The sequence below is a fragment of the Ixodes scapularis genome, unplaced genomic scaffold (assembly GCF_016920785.2).
Source record: "Ixodes scapularis isolate PalLabHiFi unplaced genomic scaffold, ASM1692078v2 PGA_scaffold1__304_contigs__length_218370807, whole genome shotgun sequence".
Lineage (NCBI taxonomy): Eukaryota > Metazoa > Arthropoda > Arachnida > Ixodida > Ixodidae > Ixodes > Ixodes scapularis.
The window spans coordinates 132,826,377-132,853,630 of record NW_024609846.1 but is presented as its reverse complement, the minus strand read 5'-3'; the positions used below and the strand labels follow the sequence as shown (position 1 = coordinate 132,853,630).

Genomic DNA, 27,254 nt, shown 5'->3' with positions numbered 1-27,254 from the left:
GAGATGGTGCCGTGTGCGTCCTATCGTTCCTTGGTCGGTTTCTACAAGGTAAGACCAAAATGGTCCGGCCGCTCCCGCGTGAATCCACACTGCTGCGTGTGGGTGTAGCTCCCTGCCATTTCTTGTACGGTGGCGCCTATTATAGTTAGACGCCTCTCTTGTCTTCCGTTTCTTGTATCATTGCCGATACCTCCTGGAGTGTTGCCAGAGAGGTACTGGGCGCCGTTGAAAGAGTGGATCGTAACTTCTGCCCCATCAAAAGTTTGGCAGGGGAAAACCCTTTGGGCCCAGGGATGGTTCGGTGGGCCAGAAGAGCTTGTGCTGAATTCGAGGTTTTCTTCGCAGTCTGCACCGCTCTCTCCGCTTCTCCGTTACTCTGGGGATAATAAGGACTTGAAGTAACCAGTTCGACTCCCCACTCTGACGAATTACCGGAACTTGGTTGAGCCAAACTGGGGACCGTTGTCGGAGCGGATGACTTCTGGGCAACTGTGTCTAGCGAAGTTCTGGCTGAAAACCTTGATAATGTCCTCTGTGGTTGTTCGAGGTATTTCTTCAAGTTTGAAGGACTTCGAGTAGTAGTCAACGATGACTGTATACTTTTTCCCCCTGAACTGGAAAAGGTCCATTCCAATTTCCTGCCAGGGATGATCGGGTAGTGGAGTCTGAAGAAGGGGTTCTGTATGTGGTCGTCTATATTGCTGACAGGTAGGACGGCGACTCACATAGTCATGTATTTTCGTGCTTAAGCCAGGTCACCAGACGGAGTCTCTGGCTCTTGCCCGGCATCGCACAACACCCTGATGGCCGCTGTGCAATCGCTCCAAGACTTCTCCTTGCAGACTAGGCAAGATCACCAGCCGGTCGTTACGCATTAGTAATCCCTGCACAACCGAAAGGTCTGCGGCGAGACTCGCGAATTTGCTTAAGTTCGGAGGAAGTTTGTCCCTTGCCAGCCATTGTTTTTCACAGTATTCCATAACCCTTGATGTGGTTGGGTCTTTGAAAAGCTCTGCCTTCAGTCTGGACAAAAATGAGGTAGAGGCTGGAAGGAGCTCCACTGTTAGCATTTCATACTCGTGAACCAACGTTTCACTGATCTTCACGGTGTGCCTTGAGTCTGTAGACTGGCGTGTAGTCAGTAGGGGTTTCCTGGAGAAGACATCCGCGGTGAACATCTCTTTGCCCGGTACGTGGGATATCGCAAAGTCATACTCAAAGATGCGCATCCTCAGACGCTGTAGCCTTGGTGTCATTTCGTCAAGACGTTTCGTTGTGAACAGTGGCACCAGAGGCTTGTGGTCTGTTTCGACGTGGAATTCCTTTCCTACCAAGTAGGTCCGGAAATTTTCACAGGCCCATACGATGGCCAAAGCCTCCTTTTCAACTTGGGCGTATCTCTGCTCCATTTTGTCGTGGCTCTCGATGCGTATACCACTGGGCGTCTTTTGCCGTTTTCCTCTTGGAGCAGAACCGCCCCCGGTGCAAACGAAGACGCATCCGCCGACAATGTAAGTTGTGCATCCGGTTTATAGAGTGTGAGCACAGGAGTCTTGCATAGGAGATCTTTGATGTTAAGGAATGCTTCTTCCTGAGGCTCGCTCCAGAGCCAGCTAGCATCCTCGTGTAGCAGATCTCGAAGTGGCTTAGTTTTCTCGGCTATGTCGGGAAGAAATTTCCCAAGGTGGTTGACCATCCCCAAGAATGATCGCAGGTCTGCCAAGCTTCCAGGTGCCGACATCTGGACGATCGCTTCCGTTTTCTTGGGGTGTGCCGCAATGCCCCTGCTGTCCAGAAGGTTGCCCAGAAACGTGATGCTCTTTCTGGAGAACTCACACTTTGAGGTGTTCAGGGTCACTCCGGAGTTGTGGAGGCGGCGGAGTACCAACTCAAGATTTTTGTTGTGTTCCCTTTTGTCACGACTGAAAACTAAGATGTCATCCATATGACATACTTGTCCTGGGATGCCCTCTAGGATCCTTAGCATCTCCCGCTGAAAGGTTTCGGGCGCTGTCGCAATGCCAAACGGGAGTCTTTTGAATTGAAACCGTCCCACTGGTGTGATAAAAGTCGTCGGTTCCTTTGAGTCTGGGGCTAGTGGTGCTTGCCAGTAGTCGGCATTGGCATCTAGTTTGCAGAATACCGTCGCCCCGGCGAGTCTTGCCAAGCTCTCCTCTACGGTTGGCATGATGATCCGCTCCGGCACCAGTTCCTGGTTTAGCTGTGTATAGTCCACGCAGATACGAAGAGAACTGTCTTGCTTTTTAGCCACCACCATGGGTGCGCACCATGCTGTGGCGTGGTCGACTCTTTCAATAACGTCCATGTCTTGCATCCGTTGCAATTCCTGTTGAGTGCTGGGTAGCAGAGGTAGAGGTACCCGTCTCGGGTATGTGATTGCGAATGGTCTCGCATCAGGGTGAAGCGCGATCTTGTACTCCACATTCATTTTCCCCAGTCCTTGGAAAAGCAAGGGGTACTTTTTACGGAGGTGGTCATACTCCGGCTTGCTTTCGGCTTTGACTTCGTTCGAGCTAGGTAGCACCTGAAGGGCTTCAATTGCAGGCCGCCCCAGCAGTGGGTGTTTTAGCTGGTCGGACACATAGATGATTTCTCTAGTAGTGCGCCCATTCCAGGTTACCGTCGCCGTGAACTTGCCTAGCGTGTTCAGCGGAGTGCGGCCTGCTCCATAAAGATCCGTCCCTTTTCTCTGCAAAGTTGCAAACGTTGTCGCGTCGCACATATTGGGAGGGATAGCTGTGACGTCCGCCCCCGTGTCCACCTTGAATGTGATGTCTTGGTTGTTTACTTTGGCTGTAATGTACCAGGCTTCCCCTGGTACAATGCCCGTTGCTTGAGTGTACCAACTCGCCGAGGAAGACTTCATTCAGTCCTTGTCTGTGCTCTTGTATACTGAAATTTTCTCGAGTGTGTTTGGAAAAACAGACGCTCTCAAAGTGGCCTAGCTTTTTGCAGGCGTTGCACTTCTTGTCTTTTGCGGCACGTTGAGACTTGGCGTGTTTCCGTGAACTGCCACACCATCGGCACGTCTATGGCGAATTATTAGACAGGGCTTGGAGAGGCAACATGTTCGGACGTCAAAAGTCCTTGTTCTCGCTTTTTGTTTTTGGCTGTCTTCTGAGTTCTTCAAGAACGTTGCCGTCTGTCTTTGTGCTGCGTAGCTCAATCTGTTGGCGCTTTACCGCCTGATGATCAAGCTGCCGTAGTCGCGCGCTGCAGTGTAAGCTTAGCATCAAGCTGGAGTTTCTCGCTTAGTTTCTTGTCCAGGAGTCTGACGACAATGCGGTCCTATATGAGCTCGTCCCGTAAAGGGCCGTAGTCGCAGGTATCCGCCAATCTGTGCAATGCCGTGATAAAGACCTCCACAGGCTCGTCCAGCTCTTGCTTTCTAGAATTTAACTTCGCTCTCTCAAAGATGACGTCCACCCGCGAAATGAAGTGCGTGTCGAACTTAGCTTTGACTATTCCGTAGTCGTTCAGCTCCTCTTGTGTCATCTCGAGCGAAGAAAGGACATCCTCTGCCCATCACTTAGATGAAGGTTTTCACCCGAGTCGAAGCGTCACAGAGATGAAGCCCCGAGATAATCCGGTAGCGGTCCCACTGAATGATCCATCGCTTCCAGTTGCTCGGATTCCTGGAATCCAGCTTCTCCGTTAGCTCGACCGCAAAGGGGTTGAAGAAGGAAGGTCCTCCGCTGGCCTGGGAGATTGAAGCCCCCGAACCGTCTGCGTTGCTAGTCATGGCGGAGATCTAGCAGCGGCTCGAATCTTCTTTGCTGGCCGTTCGGTCTAACTGCAGAGTTTGGTGCGGCTTCTCAGGTCCCGAGAAACGATGGAGGATTGTTCAGTATCCCACTGCTGCCACCATGTCGTGTTCCGAGGCGAGAAAAAGGTCAAAGCCCGGGGCCGCAAACCAATACCCGTGAGTCCTTTATCGAACCTTAAGTGTATCTGCCAGTCATGCACATCTCGGACCCTCACGCGTGGCCCAGCCAGCTCACCGTCTCACATGCCGCCAGACTTTGTCTTCTTTATACGGCAGTAATTATACAAAAGATGAAGCTCCGAAAAGTTTGATGAAAAGAAGATAGCTATCCCCGTTTAATTTTTCTTGCCACCTTAGCATGCTATGTCCGAAGTATTTCAGCTTATCATGGCATTGACTTTTGACCATTCACACTGTCAAGGAAAGGCTATCAGCAAGAAGGGTTCCCAGGTCTGTTCTGTTTGCATTTAATTACTGAGAAAAGGTTTATGCGGAGTGCAGGTTCTGCTTTTTTTTTGCAGGGGTTGTAGTGACGTCGAAGTGCCAAGCTCTGATTGAAGGATGGTGGGTACACAATGCTAGCTGCCTTCAGGTCTACCCACTATCCTTCAATCAGAGCTCTGCATTCTGACATCACCACAACCCCTGCAAAAGAAACGGACGAACCTGCACTCCACATAGACATTGCCAAGTGTATTTCAACACGTCTAAATGCCTAAACTTTAGACTATTTTGTCACCATGATTTTAATGAAGTTTTGCTAGGTGAAGTATGTTTTCCAGAGTGTTTGCAGGTGCCATACATAAATTTAAAGAAAAAACATTGACTACATTTGTCCTCAGAGTTTTTACAGAACACACATCGCTATCACCATCACTATTTTTATTTTTCCAAGATGGCCGTTTTGTTTCGTGAACGTTCTGTGACTTCGGCGATTTACTTGATTTACGAACAGCACTGCCCAATCGGTACGTTAACTTTGGTGGCTATTTATCTCGTAATATCGTGGGTATCTTGTATTTGTACAGAAAGTAGTATTTAAGGTTGAGATTGTTCGTACAGAGCATTAGCACGGTGGGTCGTCTCGTCTGTTCTAATTTGCTTGTGTTTGCCTTTTGTCCAAGTTTCTTTCCCTTCCAAACCCATCACACACTTTTGTTCATTTTCCTGTTTTCATTACCTAAAAGTTTGCTAACGACAATCATATTTTGTATGAAACCGGACAAGTAGAAAGTGCCCATGCAGCTCTACCTGCACCGTTCTGTTTATGTTGCGCAATTGGAAGATAGGCTTTTACTGTTTTGAAAATATTCTTTAACTTATGGCGTTCTAAAATATCGCTAGGAAGCCGAGTTACGTTCGTAAAGAACATGTGGTTAAGCAGGGGTGGATAGCGCTTGTGTTGAGATGTTTCCGCATGTCCGGAAAGCATCCTTGCGGGGCAACTGTCAACAATCTATACTTCGTTTCAGCTTCGGTCCAGACGCAGCCGATGCTACAAGCGCGGGCATGTGGCCCAGAACAGTGCTTGCACTGCACGAGCGCGCGTGCTTGGCAGGGATGCTGAAAGCCCGGAGCTCGCGCTTGTAGCTTTGGCTGCGTCTGGACCGAAGCTGAAACGAAGTATAGTGACGAGCCGAAGCGGGACGGTAATGTTGGAGATATGAAACAGAATAGTACCCCGTGTTGAATATTTATTTGTTTGGTGGTCTGCTGGGCATCACTGAGGTGCTTTGTTTGGCTGTGTGCCTTTATTTTATGCTCACAGAATGTGCTGCACCTACATCTACTGCTCAGTTTCACTCGTGCAGAGGTCTACGACAGTTGATCGAACACAATTCCATAGAAGCATGTTTTCGAGAACGGGACCATTTTATCGAAGCTCAGTTTACAGCAACATCAGTTATTGAAAAAGGATGGCCATTTAGTGAATCTATTCAATTGGCATAAGCAAATCTGGAAGCCCCTAAATGCTAGCGCGATTCACTGAGGCGTGTTTGCCTATGCTTTGAGCACTCAGTCTTCTCTCTTAGGCTGTAAACCAGGCAGAATGTAATTGCAAAAACGGCAGGGTTGTGGCATGCACAAAACATGTCTATCATACTCTGAATGTGCTGGCCGCCCAAGCGAGCGATTCGCTGACTGGCTCGGCTTTACCGTCGGCCAAGGCAGAGCAAGCAGTCGAGTTTGGTGAATTGCGTTTTCCTGAATTTGCGAAAAGCAAGTTTCCCTGTTGGAAAATTTCGATGATGGAAAGATGGCGGAAAAGGCTCATACAAGCGTAACCGTAATATGGGACATTCTATACAAGCGAATCGGCGGATGGAGTATAGTGGAGTAAGGCGGAATGATACAGGTAGGCGGAACCATACAAGCATGTCGTATTATGGGACATCCTATACCAGCGTAGTGGAATATGGCGGAACCATGTGGAACCATACATGCATAACGTAATATGGGACAACCTATACCAGCGAAAAGGCGATACCAGCACGGTGGTATCGCCAGCATGTTGGAGCCATATGGCTCCAACATGCTGGTTTCGCCTTTTCACTGTTGTACAGGGCGATTTAGTTTTAAGCTTTACATATATGTTTAGAAAGGTCGTGAAAGCTAAATTAATGCGGTTTGTGCAGGCGAGTTATACGGCCAGGCGTACGTAGTATAGGGGCCTAATCGTAACAATCAGTCAGATAATTAAATACAATTTGTTAATTGTTCATTTCTATGTTTACAATTGTTAATTAACTTTTTAATTAGTGAAAATGAAAATATGGTTTCAGTTAGAAACTTGCTGAGTCATTGAAAACCACAAAATCAACTCTGTTTAGAAGGATATAATGCAGGGGTAGCCTTTTACGCGTTCTGTAAAAACGCTTTATTTGGACGAGTTTCTAGGTTTCAGTTTCTTATCAGAGCTCATCTCTGCACCCAAGGTCCTGTTCCCCCTTAGACACGCAACGCACGTGCGCCTTGCTTCCCTCCATCCTACGAGGGAGGCGAGGGGGCGGCTTCGCACTGCGGCCACCGGGCAGCAGGACCGCAGGTGCAAAGATGCGCTCTGGTAAGAAACCAAAGTCTGGAAACGCGTCCAAATTGACCATTTTTTTAGAACGCCATAAAATGCTGCTCTTGTTTTATATCTTCACAAAGAAAGTTGATTTAGTGTGTTTTGATGATGCTTAGCAAGTTTCTAATTGGAACCATGGGTCTATTTTCACTGATTAAAAATTTCAGGAACATACTATACTTAGAGAGAGGCTGAAGCGGTTTTGTATTTGAGAAAACACTTTTAAATCTTCTTCATATGACCTCCAGAATCTCAAATATCAAAATTATTTGGTAATTTTATGAATCGAGGCTGCATAGAGTCATTTTTAAAGCGCTGTGAAAGCACTTCCCTGGAGAGCGACGTCACAAAAGTGGCTTTCGAAATTTTTGCTCATGCATCTTCAGCACCTATCAAAGCTATGCACGCACGTGCTATTTTTTAAAAGGGCAGAAAAATGTGTCACGACTGGTGCCAATGCGGGAGAACACACCTACAAAACTTGAGATTGGACGAGCGGCCCTTAAGCGACGCGCTTGGCGGCCGAAAGGTCTTCTTACGATGTCACTATTGGTAGGATGTTTTTTTGTTTTCTCACGTTTAGTTATACCTTTGCGGAAAACGAACGGGATATTCAGATTCGCGAGATAAAAGTATGCTAGAATGAACCTCCATCTAGTTTTCTGAAAGAAGACTGGCACATTTCTGTAATAAGCTGACTGATCATTACAAATTAGCCTTTTATACTATGCCGCCCTGGCCATATAACTCACGTGCACAGACCGCATAAATGTAGCTTTTACGGCTTTTTAAAACAAATCTGTAAAACATACAAAAGAAACACTCTCTAGAATGTCCCCCAATACGATACGATTGTATGGTTCCTTTCCCGCTTGCATTGTTCAAGAAAGACCTGTGGACATCCAGCGTTTCATTGGAATGCTGGATGTCAGCGAGTGTACATCAGTGAGTGGTTTCAAACAAGCTTGATGTTTGCACACCAGTAAGCTCTTATCCGAGGCTCACCAGGAGCACTAAGAGCAGAGGCAAAATGTTGTGACGTGGTAAATTTGGTTGTAGGTATTTATTTTTAGAAGACCTGCAAGCAACAAAGTTTAACTGTGCTCAAAAGAAGATAATTAAAAATTCAATACTGAACAATGGTGTCCCTTGAGCTGTCAGACCAAACTCCCACTCTTGCCACTCAGGAGTTCCTAACTTGTGCGTAGAGGATCAGCACAACCCAGATTTGTGCTGCAAGTGCACCTGCAATACAAAAGTTGAATAAGCATGAGATGAAATATGAGACGTTTACAATTCTCTGTAACGTGAAATTAGAGCAAAGATCTTGAAGAGGAGGATGGGAGGGTATGCCCCTCCTCCCCCTCCCCTCCTCCTCTTCTGCTCCCTCCCATTTAGCGGGACATTTCCCTGAATTTAGCGGGAAAATTTCCCCATTAAATTTAGCGGGTTAAGTTTCCCACTAAATTTAGCGCGGAAATTGATGTCACATGACCTCAACACAAATGCAGTTTTCCCGCTAAAAGTAGCGGGGAAAATGACGTTGCATGACCGTGTCATGTCATCCATAAAAAATTCAGTTTCTCAGCTAGACTTAGCGGAAATATTAACGTCACATGACCGCAACATTAATTCAATTTACTGCCAAGTTTAGTTGGGCGGTTACGCCGAGGGCAACGCCGCGAAACGCGGAAACGGGTGCTAAGAGCTGCGCTAAAAAAACTAAATGCATCAGGTGAAATAAGGTGAAAATTAGAGATAAGAAAAAGAGAAGAGAATCTAAGATACCGTTCTCAGATCCTTCCTTTTGTTCAATCTCAAATGTTTTGATTTCAAGAAATGTTTATATCTTTATTCATACCCAGAGGACCCCTCCCAGTTTCAGCATGAATGCAATAAATCAATGCAGACTAGACCTTGTAAACTATAATGCACATGAAAATGAATGTTCGCCACATAGTCATGTATGAGTCAGTGGCTCAGATCTCTAAATACATTTGTATTGAGGAACATTCTTGAATAAAACTTCTGGGCTTTGAATTCGACAGTTTGTACTTCCATAAGGAACACTCTATGGCACTGATTTTTTTTGTGACACATCAGAAACAGCAGTGTCATCCTTGCATACCTAACAAGAATTTGTATTTTTTTTTTAGCATGGCATGTGCTATTTTAATGCTTATACAGCCTCCTTCAACAAAATTTCCTTTGTAGAGCTTTTTATTGGTTCTTATTTAACTCGCACGACAGATTCGGGACCTTGAATTCTCACTCGGCATCAACAGTTTTATATATCAGGGGTGGAACTGATGAAATATATTTGGGAGCAGCCTTTGGAGCAGCTGAAACTGCGTTTTGGAGCAGACTGGGAGCGGCCCAAACTACATTTTGGAGCAGGTTAGGAGCAGCTCAGATCAGATTTCTTTTCAGGTAAGGGGCACTTCAGCCTGAATCTTAGAGACAAGGTCAGGAGCAATTTCGATTGTGCTTAGCAGCAGTGAGCAACAAGAGTGTTTGCCTCAGGAGATGGGAGATCAGTTGAACTAGGTTGAAGAACATTGCAACAGATGCCGAAACTTGGAACTTGGTGACCCTTTAATGAGAACTAAAAAGCATTGCAACCTCCCTTTGTCATCGTTATTTTTTGCATGGTTTACTTATCATTATTCACAAAGGTCCAAGTACAATTAGTAGTTTATAATAAAAAAAGGATACTTTGCATAGCACCTGGCCAAGATTTCATAGTCGTAACAACTTTCTTCCGTCAAAAAATGTTTTACAAGAATCATGGCAGAGGTAAAGAAACATTTTAAATATTTTATTGAAGCTAGAAATGAACACACTTAGCTTTAGTAAACAAAAAAAAGTTATGTGATACTGCACTAGGTTAGCATCCCGCTGAATGTTAGTTACATTGTTTACTTTGGTTTCATTAAAATAGCATCAATTTGCTCAATCCGTTTGAGCACCTTAGGCAAGCCTGTGTTTGCCTCATCAAGAAGGATATTGCCACTCTCAACTTTCCCCAGGTCCTTGTTTTTGACTCCAAGATTAATTAGTTCTTGGGCGCTACTTAGGAGAGACTTCATTGAGGACATCCTGCTCAGCAGGTGAGACTTCTCTTCCTCGAGTTTCATCCGCTCATTCTTCTCATGCGGTTCATTTTCCCGTCTCCTCTTCGCACTCTTCAGAGATTCCTGTTCCTTCTCCACACGTTCCATGCAGCGTTTTCGAGCATCTCGTACACACTTCAAGAGAGGTCTGGTTAGCTCTACTTTCGTAGCATCCCCCTCATACCGTCTCAGGTAGGTCTTCGTCTGCCGCAGGCTAGAAACGCTCGTTATGCTCATGGAGCTGCGGTGTTGCAGGGCATACTTGTTCTCGCTGAAACCACGCTCGCAGTCAGCGTTCCCATGGGGAAGGGACAGGACAGCTTTAACCAGCCTCACAAGCTTTTCATACTTGCACTCGTTCGAGCCAGCCTTCTTCAAAGAAAACACCTTGTTCCAGTAGGTGTTTAGGTCTTCTGTCAAGTTCCAGTCACAGGTTTCACATGCTAAGGCATTCCACTCGTCTGTCAAGGCAGACACATCACCAGCTGGGATGACCTGTGGGAGTTGACAAGCAATGTATCGAACAGACACGGTGGACGAGTCATGGTTTGCTTTCAAGAACTTCAGATGGAAAAGTATCTTGTTGTCCAAAGGCAGCCTTGAAAGCAGGTAATCGACACATGCAATGTAGAACGCACGGGCACCGATGTAGAGACTTTTCTTTTCGGAGGCCGTCCATGAGTTTAATGCTTTCTCTGTGTCGAGCCCAACCTCTGGTCTTTCCTTCCACAGCGCCGACGAGTGAACATCCAGAGTTTTAAGCTGAGTACCAGTCAGTGTGGAGAATGACTCCTGCCTTATAAATCGTCCGAGTACTTGTTTTACAAGAAGAACCATTTCTTCGTACAGAATGTGCAGCAGTGGTTCTTGACTCTGGAAAAGTGTCTCGAACTTCTGGAACAGCTCTGCTGCATTTTTCACAAACAGAAGCTTTGCTCGAAGGGCTTTGTCAGAAAATGCAGCTGCAAGGCGTTCATGCCTTGTTAGTGCCGCCGCTCTGACAGGTTTATTTCTGGAGAAGAACTCCTGCAGCGCTTCGAACTGGTCGAGGAGTCGCTCAAGTCCAGGCAGTAGTGTCAACCAACGGCTGTTCACGTGTCTTAGAAACTCGAGCACAGGAAGCCCTAGCTTCTTTTGCACTTGCTTCATGTCGGCGTTTCTCGCTGCGAATTTAAAATAGTGGTGAACATCGGCTACGATGGACTCCAAGTCACTGGAGAAGGAGTGGAGGCCTGCCGCAAATGCATTATGCACCTTGTGAAGCGTGCATTCGCTCATCTCAAGCATATGAGGGCTCAGATCTTCTTTGACTTTTCGTTTCAAGCTCTTCATGACGTTGGGTCCATCGGTGAAGAGGCACAGCAAGTTCCTGTTGGGCAGCTCCAGAAGTGCTTCTTTGACACATAAAAACAGTGTGTCAGCTGTAGCGTGGCCAAGGTTAAACGATTGAAGATGCTCCACGACGACGCGTCCTGCAGTGTCCGAGTAAAAGCGCACAAGCACATCCAGCTGCTGAACTTTCTCTTCAGGTTTGGGCGTTTCGTCAATCATGACCGCGTAAAACACGTTCGGCCGCACAAGCTCCTCGATCACCTTTGACTTGAAGTATGGACCAAGTCCATCAGAGATGACGTATGACAATTTCTTCCGTCCACACCTGAAATTTCTTGCAATTTCGGAGTCTGGGAACATGTGTGGGTAAATGGCTGTTGCGGTATCCCCCCATGTGTACGGTAGAGAGCTTGCAACCACGGACAACGCGAAAACAGTTTCTGCCTTTACGGTGCTGCTTTCCAAAGAAACTGTTGCTTCGTATCGACTAAAGTCGAGGCTACTTTGAACAAGACCTGACTTGCGAAGTCTCCCTTCAGAGTTTCGAAGCTTTGAGGCATGGCTTACGTGCTTCTTTGACGACGCATGGCGCTTGATTGCAGAGATACCATGCTGAGAGCAGTTCACAGGAGTACTACAAATAATGCAGAAGCCATCGGACTCTTTGGCACTCTTCTTACACCACTCAGCGATTAGGTCCCCATTTCCGTTCTTCTCGTGTAGAACGCTATCATTGAACTTGGTGTGCCGCTCTGAAACAAAAAATAAAATAAAATGCTATTTATCAGTGTGCTAGCATCAAGAAAGACCGCAAATGAACAACAGGACACCGATTACATTATTCAGTTTTGAATCAAATTTGTTTTACAAATGCAAGCGCGTAAAACCCGAACCATAAAAAAATTACAACCCACTCTTTCACCAAAACATCCAAACCAGAAACTTTCAGCCGCTCAAACTACAGACTAGGTAGGGCCTGGCATCCTGTAGGTAGACATGAAGCAAACTGCTTACCGCAGAACCCACACATGTCCACCATACATTGTATCCGCGAACCACGTGTCGTGCGCCAGCGGCGGACGTGCACGTGCAGTCGCGCGGAGGAACAGGGAAAGTATCAAAAATTTGAGCTCGTCCTATTGTGCAACTCAGATCATCTCTAAGTAGCACAGTGCAATTAACAGAGCCATCGTATTCGCAGCAAAAGACAGGAGTGTAAGTGAGCAAGGCTAAAGTGCGCCGAGCAGGTCTACCGCTCGCGTGAGAGCTGCTAGCCGAAAAGGTTTCGAATCGGACGATAAAGAGACTTCATACATAGGGAGTTTTAGTGTGCCGATAATACCGATAACTATGGCCAACACTCTGCCGTCGCCGCGTTTCCTTTCCATCAAATCACGATTTACCTTGCGGGAATGCGATCTCAACTTCTACATTGAAGTAGTGAAAAAACAACTTACTTTTGCTCATGTTTTCGAGTGGCTGAGGTCCGGATCCCGGTCTGCAGAGCCTTAGTCAATCTGACGCTTGACGACTCGACCTCGGCCGACTTATTTAACCACCGATAGTTGAAGAATAAATCCAGTCGCACAAGGTAGTAGGTGGACCCGATTGACCCAACAACCGAGTTTTTTCGCGCGGCGCGCTTCCGTTGCTTCCGTCTCGTGATGCGTTGCGGAGAAAGCATCAACAAAAAAGAAAAAAAAAAAAAAAAAGAAGGAACAGACAAACGACTGTAGCCAAGCCAAAGCCGGCCAAGCAAGCTAAACTTACTCAGCGTTGCCAACCGACCAGCGTATAATAAATCGAAACCGAAACAAAGTACGACATTTTTGGCGCCCGTTTTGCAGGTCTGGCGCATAATGGCGCAAGTAATTGACAGTGGCGCAGTTTCCGCGATATGGTGCAGGATGGCGCAGACAAACGCGTCTGGCGCAAAATGGCGCAAATGGCGCAGCCGTTCCACCCCTGTATATTAATATAATAGTGAAAGACAAGATTAATGGTCTTGAGTACGGCTCGACAAGCACAGATGTTGAGAAAAGTACTGAAGAAAACTCAAATGTCAAAATAAAAATAAGCTGGAATGTGGATACAATTAAGGACATGGTCATGAATACAGTAGCAGATTCAATATGAAGAATACGTGTTAGACGCACACTCAAAGAAACCTGTTGCATCTATATTCATGCAAATTACTTCGCAGAACCCAGCGCTGCAGTCTCGGGTGCGAGTTCGCTGAATGAGTCCACTGAAAATGAGTGCAGACGGAAAAAGCAGTTTGATCTGCGACAATGAGCATTACATAGGCAAGTGACATGTCATTGTTACTGTTACAGTGCCGAATGTTTCAAACTGCCAGTCGCATCATTCTGGAATTCCATCCGTATATTACAGGGTTTGGCTCTCTCGAATGCTTTGCAAGAAAAATTATGAACTGGAAATGTCTAGCGTAGTTCTATAAAACTACTTCCAGAATCCTAACTCAGCATCGTAAAGAATATAAAAAGTTTCTAGAGATAAGGTTAGTGCAGGAGTTGAATAAACTAAATACTTAGTTTTGCGAAACCATCTTGCCGTAGTAAACGTATAAAGTTCCCCTAGGTAGAGCTAGTCATTACGGATGATTGTGCCCATTGCATACCATAAAAATTTAATTTCCGACCTACAATATTTACAGACTCAACCAACTCTCAATAAGTGGAACACTTGGCATTAAAGATTGGTCTCACCATGACTGTCTGCAAACATCCACATAATAATAAACCTATGCATTTCAAGAAAATATTTGGAGCGAGCTGTTTAAACTGCCATAACACTTTTTAAACTAATAGAAAGCCTGTAGTGGGCCACAACTTAAGCAGTTTTTACTTCATTATGAAGGGCAATAACAAATATGTGAAGCTTAAAACTAGGCCTGCACTGAATTGCTTTCTTAAGTTGAACGTGCTATGCTCGGTTCAATATATTATCTTTGCAGAGCTGACAATGTGCAAGTTCCCATTTTTTTTTATATTTCACATCTCCCGACTGCTGGGTGGGGTAGGTACATAAGATTAATGACACCAACGTAACACAATGATTATTTTAAGAATTTGTTTGGGTATGGCACTATAGCGAAGCCATCTGCGGGAAGTTATTTCTGTGACTCCGTCGAACCTACATCCGTGGGCTTTAAGTTCACATGTGAATCATGTCTGCAGACGCCTTTTTGTAATTGGAACTTCATCCAACCCGAGATTTGAATGTTTTTTGCATTTTAGGCTTAGTAGTGCTTTTGCTGTTTCACTTCAAGAATAGGTAAGAATGCTTATTTCGAGTAGCATACCTAACACTTGGTGGCATGAGGACTCCCTTGTCGTGATGCTAATCGAAAGTCACAGGCAGGGAGATACTGTGATGCTCTTGTTGCTGGGATTACCTCCCCCATGGTCCTGGCCGGACCACAGAAGAAGATTGAGTCCAAGCTTGTGGCCACTAGGATCTCCAGATCTTGAGGCACCCAAGTAGCTGGAAATAAAAACAAATCACAATCAAGTATTTGGCAGAGCTACATTAGAATGGCTAGCATATTCTTTCATAATCAGCACATAGATCCTTTTGTTTTTATACTTTGTACTTGTACCTATTAAAAAACTGCTCCTTCACAGCCACAGTCATAGACACACCCCAGGACAAGGCCACACAGGCCTTGAAATGATGGGTACCGAATTAAGGCGAATGATCAAATGCATTCATTTAACCCTCTTTCACCCCAACCTGGGAGATTTCTGTCAAATATTCACATTTAACTCTAAAGACTATAAAAAAAACCTACTACTGCAATGCAGAGCCGTATAGTGGGAGAGTTTAGCCAGTGGGTGTGGTGACAAAGGTGCCAGAGAGGAGGAAAGGGAGGAGAGCGCCGAAGGAAAGAGAGAGAAGGCAGAAAAAAGGAGACGACCGCTATTTTGACGCAACGCTGTTGCCGCGGAGCACTGCTGAGGCTATGTGTCGTCTGCTACTGGCTTAATTCATTTTTGCCTTTATAAAAGTTTGCATTTAAACATGGAGAAACTTCTTTCTTTAGGTGTTTAAGCCACCGAGGAATAACACTATATTATTTTATTGCCAGAGCCTGCCAAATAAAAGCAAAGGGCAGGTGTCTCGATAGAAAGAGTTTAGTTGGCGCACCAAGAGGCTAACCAATAAAAATGGGTACCACTCTGCGCAAAATGCCTAAAAAGCGTGCATCTCTACTTGACACTAACAGCAGCACACACTATCTATTTTACTGACTAAAGGGTACTAGATCATTATTTTCAGCTAACTAGTCAAAATAGACAACGGCTAAAAAAAAAGCAATGGCAAAACCAACAATCGAATTCGCCTGCTCTCCAGTAGCACGACATCTATAGAAGGCAGACCTGCAGAATGAACAAGCAGTCTAAAGAAGAGTATGTCCCATGTATAATTTGTTTCCATGGTGCACAGCAAGTGCTGGAAAGAGGTTTCACGACATTAACAAAATTTCTTGCAATCAGTTGAGAAAAAGTTAGAGCAGTGAACTTGTCCTTGCCCTTGGCATAACGTTGTTGCCCATGGAAACTCAAATAAATTTGTGAATAAAAACAAAAAAAGACTAACCTTCATAAAAAAAAATCTAACTTTCGCAAAGAAAAGTTATCTTGAACAAAATATGCGGGATACAGTTGTACAGCATCCATTTTTGTGCTGAACCAATTTTGAGGCAAATCTGCGACAATGAAAAGAAGACGCCCGAGTACAATTAAGGGAAAGACAGAAAGGATGCATACCTACAACAAAAAAATTTAGAACGACCACGGGCAGGAACCTCTGGTGAGGCTCTCGGAGTGACTCCCTGCAATGGGCCTGCGCAGACCAGAGAACAAGATCGGTCAGAGCTTGCAGCCATAAGGTGCTTCACACCATGAAGTTTCAGAAGTAGCTGCACTTGGAAGCAAAGTGCATTTCATTTCTCTGCAGAATGGAGAGTTTAATAGCTAGTATGCATTCATAAGGTGATACAGTCACGAATGCAGATTTTTCAATGCGGCACTATATCACCAAATTGTTAACCGTGCCGGGCAACACTAAAAACCGGGAGCATTATTCCAAACTATCTCAGTTTAAAGTTAACCACGGCAGAAGCTGCAAGCCATGTGACCTTCTAGTTGGATGCCATGGTACGTCGAGCTTATAATCATGTCTCACACTGTTTTTGCTGCAATGGCTTGTAGTGTCAAAAGTGGTCTAGCTTAAAAGAGATGCAAAGTATAGACGTTTGTGAGTGGGGCCCTGACCTAGTCTTCAGCTACATTGCGAGGTAGGACGTTCCAACCGGGATGTTTGCTGCCTGTAACCACACGACCAGCTTGTGCACAGCGATTGCTCGAGCCGAGTACATGTCCTCGACAGTGCCATTATTTGACAAGCAGTTTTATGAATGTTAAACATGACTGACTTGCAGAGAGACTGCATCTCAACGACTAATGACTTGGGATACCTAACTGAATACTGATATATTAACTGAATGCAAAACAAATTACCTGGCAGGCATTAAATTTATCAACAGGGTGGGTCAACTCCGCATTAAGTTGGAGTCGATGCGTCAGGCACGTAGCCAGGATTTTGTTTCAGGGGGGGCCCCCTCATAACAAAACGCTGTAAGAGGGGGAGGGGGAGAGGAGGACCCATGCAAAATGGAAGATATCGGGGGGGGGGGGGGGCCTCATAAGCTTCCCCCTGGCTACGTGCCTGCGATGCGTAATAGGACAATACAAAGAAAGATATGCCTTACAATTCCTTTTGCACCCCCAAAATTATGTGTTTTTGAAGGTAAGATACACAATGCTCTTGATTCAGAAAGTGCCCCAGCTGTACCTCGGCTATTCTACCTCAGCATATGCAATAAGGGCACTCGCCAGGCCTATTCTCTTCAGCTCTGTGCAGGTTAAGCTAAGTTAGAGTATAGAGGTACACGCTCACTGACAGCATGAGAAAGGCAGGGAGAAGTCTCCGTTGTTCCACCACCAGCCCGTCTGCTACCTTCGATGACGTTTCAGCGCCTCATGAGCCTGGAGCAAGCACATCTGTCCAAAGCGGGGTGAAAAGCACAACCACGTGCTGGAGGACGCCCAGCCATTCTCTTTTTGTCATCGGCTATTCTACATATTTTAGTATGACATATTTTTAAGTGAGAAAAAGTATTGCAAATATGCAGTCCAACTTTGACCATAATACAGAAGTCTGATAAAGATAACAGTTGCCATTCACCATTTTTCAAATAAGTGCTCCCACCTATCGGAACATCTACACATGTGGTGCGTGAGTGGGTTCAGGACTGAGACGCTAGAAAACGAAGCGCTCACAAGGCTTGCCTGGCCCTTCCAACCATGCGAGTACATTCATCGCAAATCCCAGATTTTTAGACAAAATGACTTAGAATAATCAAATCTTGTCTACGCCCGAGGTAGAACATTGAATTGTAATTCCCCCATATTGTGCCAACCATCCTTCAACCTGCGGTACCACCTGCAAATGAACTATGTTGTGCTGCGGCACGCGTCCATGCTGCCTGCTTGAGAAGAAAACCACTGCTCGTGTTGAAGACGACATCCCACAATGTACAGGCAACAATGTTTAACGAACTAAAACAAAATTGATATCATTCAATAGACAGAGATAGGCTTACAAAGTGTCGACACCATGATTGTTGTTGTTGGTTTTACTCCTGCATACAAACATAAGTGACTTCCTCTTTCCTCCGATGTACAGTAAAACCCCCTTATCTTCGTGGCCCCTATTTCTTCTCGAATCGGTCACAGAGGACATAATCGCAGCCACGGAATTCTGCAAAATTAAAGGCCGCGAAAATTAAAGGTTCGCCAACATTAAAGAGTTTACTGTTCTTCCGTGTGTCACATAATGTTAACATTTCAAGGAGGCTGAAGGTATTGGTTTAAGGAAAAATTCACCTAAGAAAAAAAATGCCCTTCTCCAGGTTAGGCACGCGAGGTTCTTTTGCACTACCTATAAGGCGGCAAGTTTGTTTCGGCAGAGCTTTTGGTTAAACGGAGTCACAAAAGTAGCTATACTTGGAGTCAAGCATTTTGTGCTGCATTATAAAGCTAGAGTAAATTCCACTGTGCTTCTGCACAGCACTGTTTGTTGCGAGAGCATATGTGGTTTAGTGTTGCATCCCATTTGCATGATCTAGAGAAACTAGCGCTGACAGAGTTCGAGCACTCAAAAAAAAAAAAAAAAAAACAGCCGACTGTGGAAACATTGAGAGATGCACACATGCGAACTGTGCATTTCTTAAAAGTGGATTCGAGCAAAGGTAAAAACAATATCTATAATTACGGCGGCCATACTTGCCTTTCCCAAGCACGACCACTTTTCCCTCGGTAGCACCATCCAGTAAGCACCAGCAACACGCCCATGAGACGCCGCCGACTCCTGGATTGAATGACGACCCGCCTGAGGTCTTGGAAGGAGATCCGGAACACTGCTTTAGGCCAGATGTTGTATCTGGAGGGGGCAGGGACTAAAAGTAAAAATTAACAAATTTATCTGAAGCGCTACATTCCTATAGCATAAACTCTAGGATAGCAGTATTTTTTTTTTGAGGTCAGTGATGCATTTTAATTAAACACAAATGGTTGGTTTATATGATGAACCAGCAGCCCCTATTTTCCTTAAGTGTAACGGAGTGTCTAACGTTACGTCCGACGGAACCCGGAATAAAAATTAAAGTTACGCCCAACGTAACTGTCAAGCATTCGAGTTGCGTCCGACGTAACCCAAAATAAAAATTAGAAGTTACCGTATTTACTCGAAAATAGGTCGAACCCTATTTATTGGATCCACCAAGAACAAAAAAAAAGAATTGAAATTTAGGTCGATCTTTTTTTTTTATTTTTAAGAACAGGGGAAATTTTGGGCAAAAGAAAGAAAAAAACCTTTATTTGCATCACTCTCAGCTAAATCACGGGGCGATGCCAAAAACTTCATCACCGTCAGAACTTCTGGACATGTCATCGTCGTCCCAAGCTTCGTCAGCTGGGTAGACATCCTCGCAAATTCGCAGCAATACTTCACTGACACCTTTGTAAAATGACGACAAGAAACGAAAAAAGATGCGAAGCGACGGAAGACAAACTACAAAGACGCAAGCAAAGCCGCCGTGTCGCCATGAGCAACACGCGAGCCGAGCCGCCTCAAGCAACTAAAAAAATAACATCTTTTTTTTTTTGTGCGCGTTTGCGAGGATGGAGGGTAAAATGCATGGCGCATCGCGTTCCTCTCCTTACCCGTTGCCCAGCAAGGGGAACGCTACAGGCGCGATGTCGAAATCCGACGCCCGACCGCCCACCGCGGGCGGCGAGCCATTTCGGCAACCAAAAGCTTTTCGAAACAAGAAGCGGCGCGGCTCTACGGCAACGCCGGCTCGGTGACTCGATAGCTTCATGCCTCCGGTAGGGTCGCAAAATTTGGTCGCGAATGTAGGTGTCGAAATTCTTTAGTCACAATTTCCGAAAAGAAAAAGAAGAAGAAAAAAAAAAAAGAAAAAAAAAAGGTCGATTTATATTGAATAAACACGGCAGTCAGCCGCGCGACGAGACACACATTATGAAAGCGATTGGTGCGAGCGACCGAGGCGATGAGCGACGTTTTCTAGAAGCCCAAGAACCGAGCGGCGCAAGCAGCGAGAGTGAGAAATCTTCGGCGCTCGGCGCCGGCTCTCGTAGCTTCTCGCCGTCGCTCGTCTCGTTGATCGCTATATTGCTAACATGCCGTTCAGAAAGGCGCTCTAAGTGCTTACCATTGCATTGGGACCAGCCTCGCATCCAACCGTAACCAGTCTTTTTTTTTTTTTTTAGCCGCCCAGGTAGAAGTTAACATCGTACATACACCGTTTTCAAGCATGGCTCCTCGTTCATTGCTCGATTTACATTTTCGGCAAATGACCGCAATGAAGCACAATTATTCTAGTTCAAAATTGTCACGAACACTTGGCACGCATGCTTATACTGTAGCGCACCTAACGTAATTTAAAAGTAGAACGAAAACGGGACGAGATTCGCTTACCGTTTCACGGATCCTAGGCCTAACGGCCGTACTTGGAAGTCGCCTGCGGTCCGGCGATCGGACGAGTCGAGCCGGCCTGACGCAGGCTGACCACGCCTGGTTGAACTATGAGAGGTGCCGTCCAGTTGAGAGCCAGAGACGCAGTAGAAACGGACCGCAAAACATCTGTCCCGTAACCGTAAACGAGCCAACGAACCCCCACACCGCTCTATCTTCGCCATCTCCGCGACGACCGGAAGTGGAAGCCGCGAAGTTATTAGAAAACCCGCGGCAGCGGAAGCCACTGGGCGGAAGCTTTAAGTTTCGGTTTCGCTTTTCTCCAACGCAGGCTACGGTCGCTACGGTTTCGGGCTGGTGGGTTTGTCGGGTTTGTGGCTGGTTGCGACGACGCGAGGGGCCACGAAAAGACGCCAAGTTGGCCGAGTACGAGTCACGGCCCACGATACGAGCAACGGGCCGTTTGCCGCTGTCGACCGGCGATGAGGTATCCGCGGCTTGGTGTCACGATCGGTTTGTTGCCGTGCACGTTGACTCAAAGCTCGAAGTTATGCAGTTCCGTTCCGGCACCAGCCGCACCACGTTTTCCGGTGCATCGCACGTGGATGCCTTTCGACGCATTCAGTGAACGTAAAGATCGTGCCCGCTGTCTTCGGTGCTGTGGAAGAAGTTGGGAGACGGAAGGCGCTTAGGACTCCAGGCCGGGCCGCCGGTTCACTCTGAACGAGAGGCGACGTGTGTGTGCACGCTTTGAGGAAGCCTCCGCGTTTCGCCGCGCTAGACCTCGCCGATCGCGACCAGACCAACCGGACCCCGAGTCCGAGAGGCTCTTGCGGAGCCAGGAACTGCACCGAGGTAGGAGCTGCTCGTTCTGCGCTACCATGCAGTGCTCTACAGTGCTCGGAGCTCTGGGTGTCATTCGTGCTTGCACCGAAGCCTTTGTGACCCCTTCGGACGCGCAAGTCGTACTTCGCAAAGGTTTGGACGGGGCCGCCCTCACCGAGCAGCTCCGCTATATTCCGCTTACTTATGATCGCAATAAAAGCTTGCGTTCTCGGGAAAAAAATTGCGGAACCGCTCTCCGCGCCGCCGACGAGGTTGGCCGCCGCCATGTTCTCAGCTGTTCACTCGCTCCCGTAGCGAGCGCCTTCCGATAATCCTCCCCGTTCCAAAATGCGATGCGCTTTGCGCATTATGCCGTTTACATGACCGCATATTGAATGCGGCAACTGGAATCAATACGACTAAGTCGCATTCGTGTAAACGTGGCTTATGTTCTTTTTCGACATGTATGGTGTATGTAACGATAGCGGTGGTGAACGATGGACGTTTTTGTTGGAAGATGGCGGTCGTCTTTCTGCATGTATGGTTTGGTTATACCGGTGGTCCTGTGGTATAAGCGTTTTGTTGGAAAGACGGCAGTCGCCTACGTCATCGGACGCAAAATCATACCAGCCACACCGAATCATATCGGCAAGCAAAGTGGCTGCCAGTATAGACAGACCCGGAGCCATAGCGGTGCCGGTATCTCCAGATATGCAGAACACCAAACCAAACTAGCTGCATGCGTAACACAAAGAAATTATGATGGTGTCATACCAGAACTGTACAAGCAGCAGGTTTGTTTCTTGTACGTTTTTCCAATAGGGTTGTTGCCATTTTCTCTAAACTGTGTGTCTTTTTGAAAGGATTCAATAAGAAGTTTCTAAACTGGTGCTTGAGAAAATAGGTGCCTCCACTCAGGCCCTACATGCCAATATTCTTAGATCTATCAGTTGACAAGCTCCACAGAAAAGCAGCGTTCGAAAACAGTTCTCTGTTGCTGGCACGCTAGCAGGTATAGGTAGATAACATTCCTAGCGCCACAGCGTCAATGCCTCCATGATCAACAGAGAACATTTTTTGAACGACGCTCTTTTTGCATTAAGTATTGTGAAGACCTTGTTTATTGTAAGGTATTGTGTTATTATAATAAAGTCACTTTCCGCCGCAGGTAATGTGCATCCAACGTTTCACCGGATCTGTCCGTATGACGGGCCGATCGTGTAGCAGGTGCCATTAAGCGGATGCGCCGCAAAAAGGCGTCGGGCGTTTTCCGAAGCTTGTCAACTGACCTAGATCTAAGAACGTATGTACACACATTTCTACTATTGCCAAGCGGGTCCAGATATTGTTGGAGATTTGCTGTTTGCTAAAAATGTTTTTACAACGTTCACACGTTGGTCAATAAAAGCACATCTTTTTTTTTCAGTAATATTGACTAACATTTCAGCAATCAAGGAAGTTGACACCGAAATGTTGAAAGCAATAAAGAAATTAAAGCTAGGCTGTTTTTGGGTCCAGATTTATCCTCTTTTATTGTTAAGAACAGCACTGATTTTGTTTGCCCCATCATTGAAGCATGCATATCCTCAGATTTAGAAATTAGTTTCTGCACACTTGAATACACGGTGCCATTTCTTCTTTCTTGCAAGCAAGTCTATATTTATTTCGATTTATAGCAAGTTTTTGATAAGATCAACCAGAAATTGCTTTTGAAAAACCGTTATTGTATGGTGTAGCATTGCCAGATTTAAAATGGTTTAATAACTGTAGCAACTCGCAAGATGAGGACGGTAGGGAGAAGCTTCCTACTTTTGGCAATGCTTCAAGCCCGGGCATTTGTAAGACACGCCCAGACGTTCTCATTCCGTTAGGGACTATATCTAACATATCGCCCAAATCGTGTTCGGGTGTTGAATAGACTTGTATGTTTTTGTACTGACCTGGAGGACTAAATGTAGGACAACAAGAATTGCAGGGAGGAGCCTCCTACATTCGGCAATGCTTTGGCATCTTGCGAGCCTCCAGAACGCACACGCAGACAGAGCATGAGAAAAGGCGACAAGTGCTTGCTGGAGGCTGGGCGCTAAGAGATGCCCTGCGTTTCTCATCTTGTCGACGACTATTAGCACAGAGATGTTCTGGTGGCATCTTTTTTCATTCACATCATCAGAGGCAGTTTGATACTTCAGCACCATGATCCAGGTAAGAAAAAAAATGTTTTTCATGCGAGGCTTGTCAAAATATTAGGTGCTGGAAAATATCAGCCATCCACATTGTCCTTATTGAGAACTCTACTCTATGTTCATGTCCTGCGGCCTTATTGAAAAGCACTGCAAAAGAGCACAAGCATGTACCTGATCTCGCCACACCAGTCTCCTCATGGACAATAAATTCTGCTTGCTATGGTCACCAAATGTCAACAGATGCACATGCCAACACAGCGATTGAAGCCAGCTACCGCCACTCCATCTTCCAAATGTAGTCTCCTACCAATGCAACAGTAGCTTGGGCTCCCAAGCTATTCAATCCTCCCTGCAAGTGGTTTTATGGCATCCCTTCAATTTATTTTTTAAATTCTATATTTTTTCACCCCGTCACATGGGTGCTGCCATCTTAAAATCACGTCACATAGCCGCCATAAGGTGGCTTCAAATCGTCGCTCCTCCCTCCCCTTCCCGAACACGTTGCATTCGTTTTTTCGTCGAGTTTTACTGCAATTTTACAGCGAAGCTGTATCTGACACGTTGGTAAGTTTTCTTTTGTGTCTGTCAACAGAACAGTAGTGGACAGAAAAGCATTGTGCGCTCCTTGTCTTCTATCGTGTAGTTTTGACACTTGTAGTTTTCAATAAGAAAACCACAAGTGTCGGAACCACATGATAGATTAGGCGTGCACAATGCGAAACACATAGTGCTCCCCGCATGCGTCTCTCGGTAAAAATTGCGGTTTCATAAGTTGCCGTGGTAACGGCACCATACAGTCTTTCACATAGGCTCTTTCGCTGTTTACGAACATGAATTGCTGCTTGCGAATCAAGCGACTTCTGATCGCACAGTTTTTGCAAGTCTGTCGAGCTTGCTTATGTCACCCATGCTAGAAAGGATAAATGCTACACGGACAACAAGGTTGGAGATTTAATGAGGGCATTCGGCTGTACAATTTAATGTCTTGGAGGAGGAAAGTTTGTTTACAAAATATTCAAAACTTATTAACATACTGTAAAGGACTTAAATTTTGCAAACCGCCTACATTTCGTAAAAAATAGGTCACGCGAACGATTCTGGTAAAACGTAAATACATTGGAATCTATATTGAGATTCCACCGCATCGCGAAAATTAGAACCCGCGAATTATTCCAAAACTTCAGCTTTAACGTGAATTGCGAAATATTGAGCCCGCAAAAAATAAGTCGTTTACAGCATCTCCCATTTCTTCGTTTTTTTTTTTTTGGCGTTCACCTGAAGAATTGGTGGTTAAACATTTCATCGACATTTCAGGCAGCTGTGTCAAGGTGGGTTTTGTTCATTCTTTCTGTGAATCGGAAGTTCGCTGGGACAACAAACTGGAGCACCGCCTGGTGGCATTTGCAAAGAAAAGGGTCTTTACAAAAAACGTTTTGGTATAGTCCGGTGGGCAATCGTTGCAGGTGATACCACAGCTTCGCTGGCCAACTAACTGTCTTTACAGTGTGAATAGGAGCCCCAATTTTTTTATTTTGTCTTGCTTTGTGAAGTGTTGTCTGATACTTATATTTACTACCTAACTGCATACCATCATTATGCGTGCAACTTCTGCACATTATGTTATATATGCACCGTCGGGGAAAGGAATCAGCTTTAGCACTGGCGCACATAGAGTATGGAGAGGTCCCCAAGTCAGACAAGGGTTGAGAGGCCAATTATTTATGACACTGGAAATTTGCTTAAGTGTTAGTTGTGCAATAAGAAGCACAAGGTATATTTACACATTTACGATCTTAAAGAAGACTGCAAATATAGACAATGCAAGTAGTCACTGTTTCTTGAAAGCATCGTGCTTTGCCTTCATAACGAATCCAAAAGTTACTTTTGATTATATGGCGGAATCATGATTGTAGTAGAAACATTTGTTTGATCTATTTATGAATTTAAATAAACTACAAATAATTTATTTAGACACACAGGGTTGCCTCCCGGGGTGAAAAACGTGTCGAAGAAAACTTGAGTGCCTGGCAAAAGTGCCCGAGGCACATAATGCACGACGCTGAAAAGAGACCATCATCATGGAAATCACTCGGGTGCAGCGATGTCGATGCCGGATTCACCCTCGACGCCGCTGAAAGAGCGTACCTGTTAGTGATGCAAAACTATCAATAGTAGCGAAAGTAGCCAGAAATCTGACATGATAGCAAAAAAACTATCGATAGTCGAATATCGAAAAACTAGACACTACTATCAATAGTCGACTGTCGAAAAGCTATGGATAGTACTATCGATAGTCTACTATCGTAAACCTATCGATAGTACTGTCAACGGTTTACTATTGATAGTCTTGCGACACTAGTAGTTTGCGTCGCTGTCTTCTTTTTCTCTTTATTTTTTCAAATGGGACACCAACTAGCCCAAGCACTTACCATCCCAACTTGGTTCAACTTTCAGTGATGATGAAGATCGGAGTTTGGGCGGAGAGGAGGAAGGGAGGTGAGCGGCGGTGCGGCATTTGTGTCCGCTCTAGTGGTGCAAAACTATCAATAGTATTGATAGTCAATTTATTGATAGTTTTGAATCATTAGTACATGTTCAAACAAATAACATCTGTCTACACAAATCCATGAAGGGGTACCTGGCATTTGACTGAGCCAAGCTTGCTGGAGGCCCAATTCTCTTGCACGATTTAATTTTATTTCACAAATTATATACTAGAAGACAAGACTTCATTTGGCGGGTTTGTCTCTTATCGCACATAACAAAGCCGCGAGCCCGCTGAAACCAAAGTCCATCCAAACTAAAACCATTCTATGGCACCATGTGTGTCAATGTCCCGTGTCCACCAGTCAGGTAACTGCCGAGATGAAAAGGTCTATAGGAATACAGTACCGAGTTTGTGTAAAAGATAGCACACCACGTCCAGTTGAGTTTAGCTCTTACTCACTTGCCGGGCAAGCACGCCGGCAAGCTTGCGCAAAGGTAGCACAAGAGAAACAAGTGATACACACTAGCGTACATAACTTCAAACACAAAGAAAACTTCGTAGCCCTTATTGCCGGTAGCATTTCTTTCCAAGTGTAAATGGGTGAAAACCGATGCCATGATCTTCTGAAAAACTTCAGACATAGTGGCAAGAAAAATTAAAAACTGAGGAGATTCATTTCCTTTCTACCAATATTTTTGTATCTTAACCTTTCAGTAATCACCCGACATATTTCAGAGTAATCTGAACCTTGGATTAACCACACTCTTTGTACAGTGGAATCTCATTAGTTCAAGCCCTCTTAATTCAAACTCGCAAATAATTCAAGCTAACATGCAGGTCCCATCCTATATGTTTCTAGAAAGGAAACTTCCGGTAATTTAAACTCGTACAATGTTTTGGTCCCCCTCGGGTTCAAACTAACAAGATTCGACTGTAAGATGTGGTCGGCAGGCAATGCGCACTGTCTTAAGAAATACCAACAATTTATATGACAGAAAGACCTGAGGGGATGGGGGACAAGACTTGATCCAGGCACTGGGCCTAAAGAGAAGTTCCATCTTGCAAGGCTTGATCTATGATTCAGGGCATTTTCAACCTACGGTATATGTAGAGAATGAAAGTGCTTACCGGGTGAACAGAAACAGTATGTTATCCGAACATGTAGGGCAACGCAAAGCCGTACATGTAGAGAGTTTGGTCAATGGGAGGCGCTGGCAGAGTCGGGGCGTGCGGCAGAGTCGGAAAGAGGGCTTTACATGCTCTCTTGACCAACCAGAAGCCGAAAAGAATCCCCTAGCGGTGGTAGCGGCAAACAGTTCTGATCAAAAGTCTATGTTCGTATATGGCTTTAATAAGCGCGTAAAAGTGA

At 45.4% G+C, this 27,254-nt stretch overlaps 1 protein-coding gene across 1 annotated transcript; it reads right to left on the bottom strand.

Moving 5' to 3' along the window:
* Positions 1-9,775: 9,775 nt before the first annotated feature.
* Positions 9,776-26,526, bottom strand: LOC120837616. Its single transcript, XM_040207121.1, has 2 exons — positions 26,349-26,526; positions 9,776-12,054 (listed from the first exon to the last, which is right to left on the bottom strand). Exons 1-2 carry the CDS (start codon positions 26,524-26,526, stop codon positions 9,776-9,778), a joined length of 2,457 nt encoding a protein of 818 aa, XP_040063055.1.
* Between the last annotated feature and the right edge of the window lie 728 nt (positions 26,527-27,254).

What these genes read in the sequence shown, in the direction of transcription:
- LOC120837616 (XM_040207121.1), bottom strand. Translation starts at nt 26,526, where the DNA reads ATGTCTGAAGTTTTTCAGAAGATCATGGCATCGGTTTTCACCCATTTA. An exon ending in CTTGCCGGCGTGCTTGCCCG is followed by an intron (nt 12,055 to 26,348) that starts GCAAGTGAGTAA and finishes TTTTTGTTTCAG; the next exon opens with AGCGGCACACCAAGTTCAAT.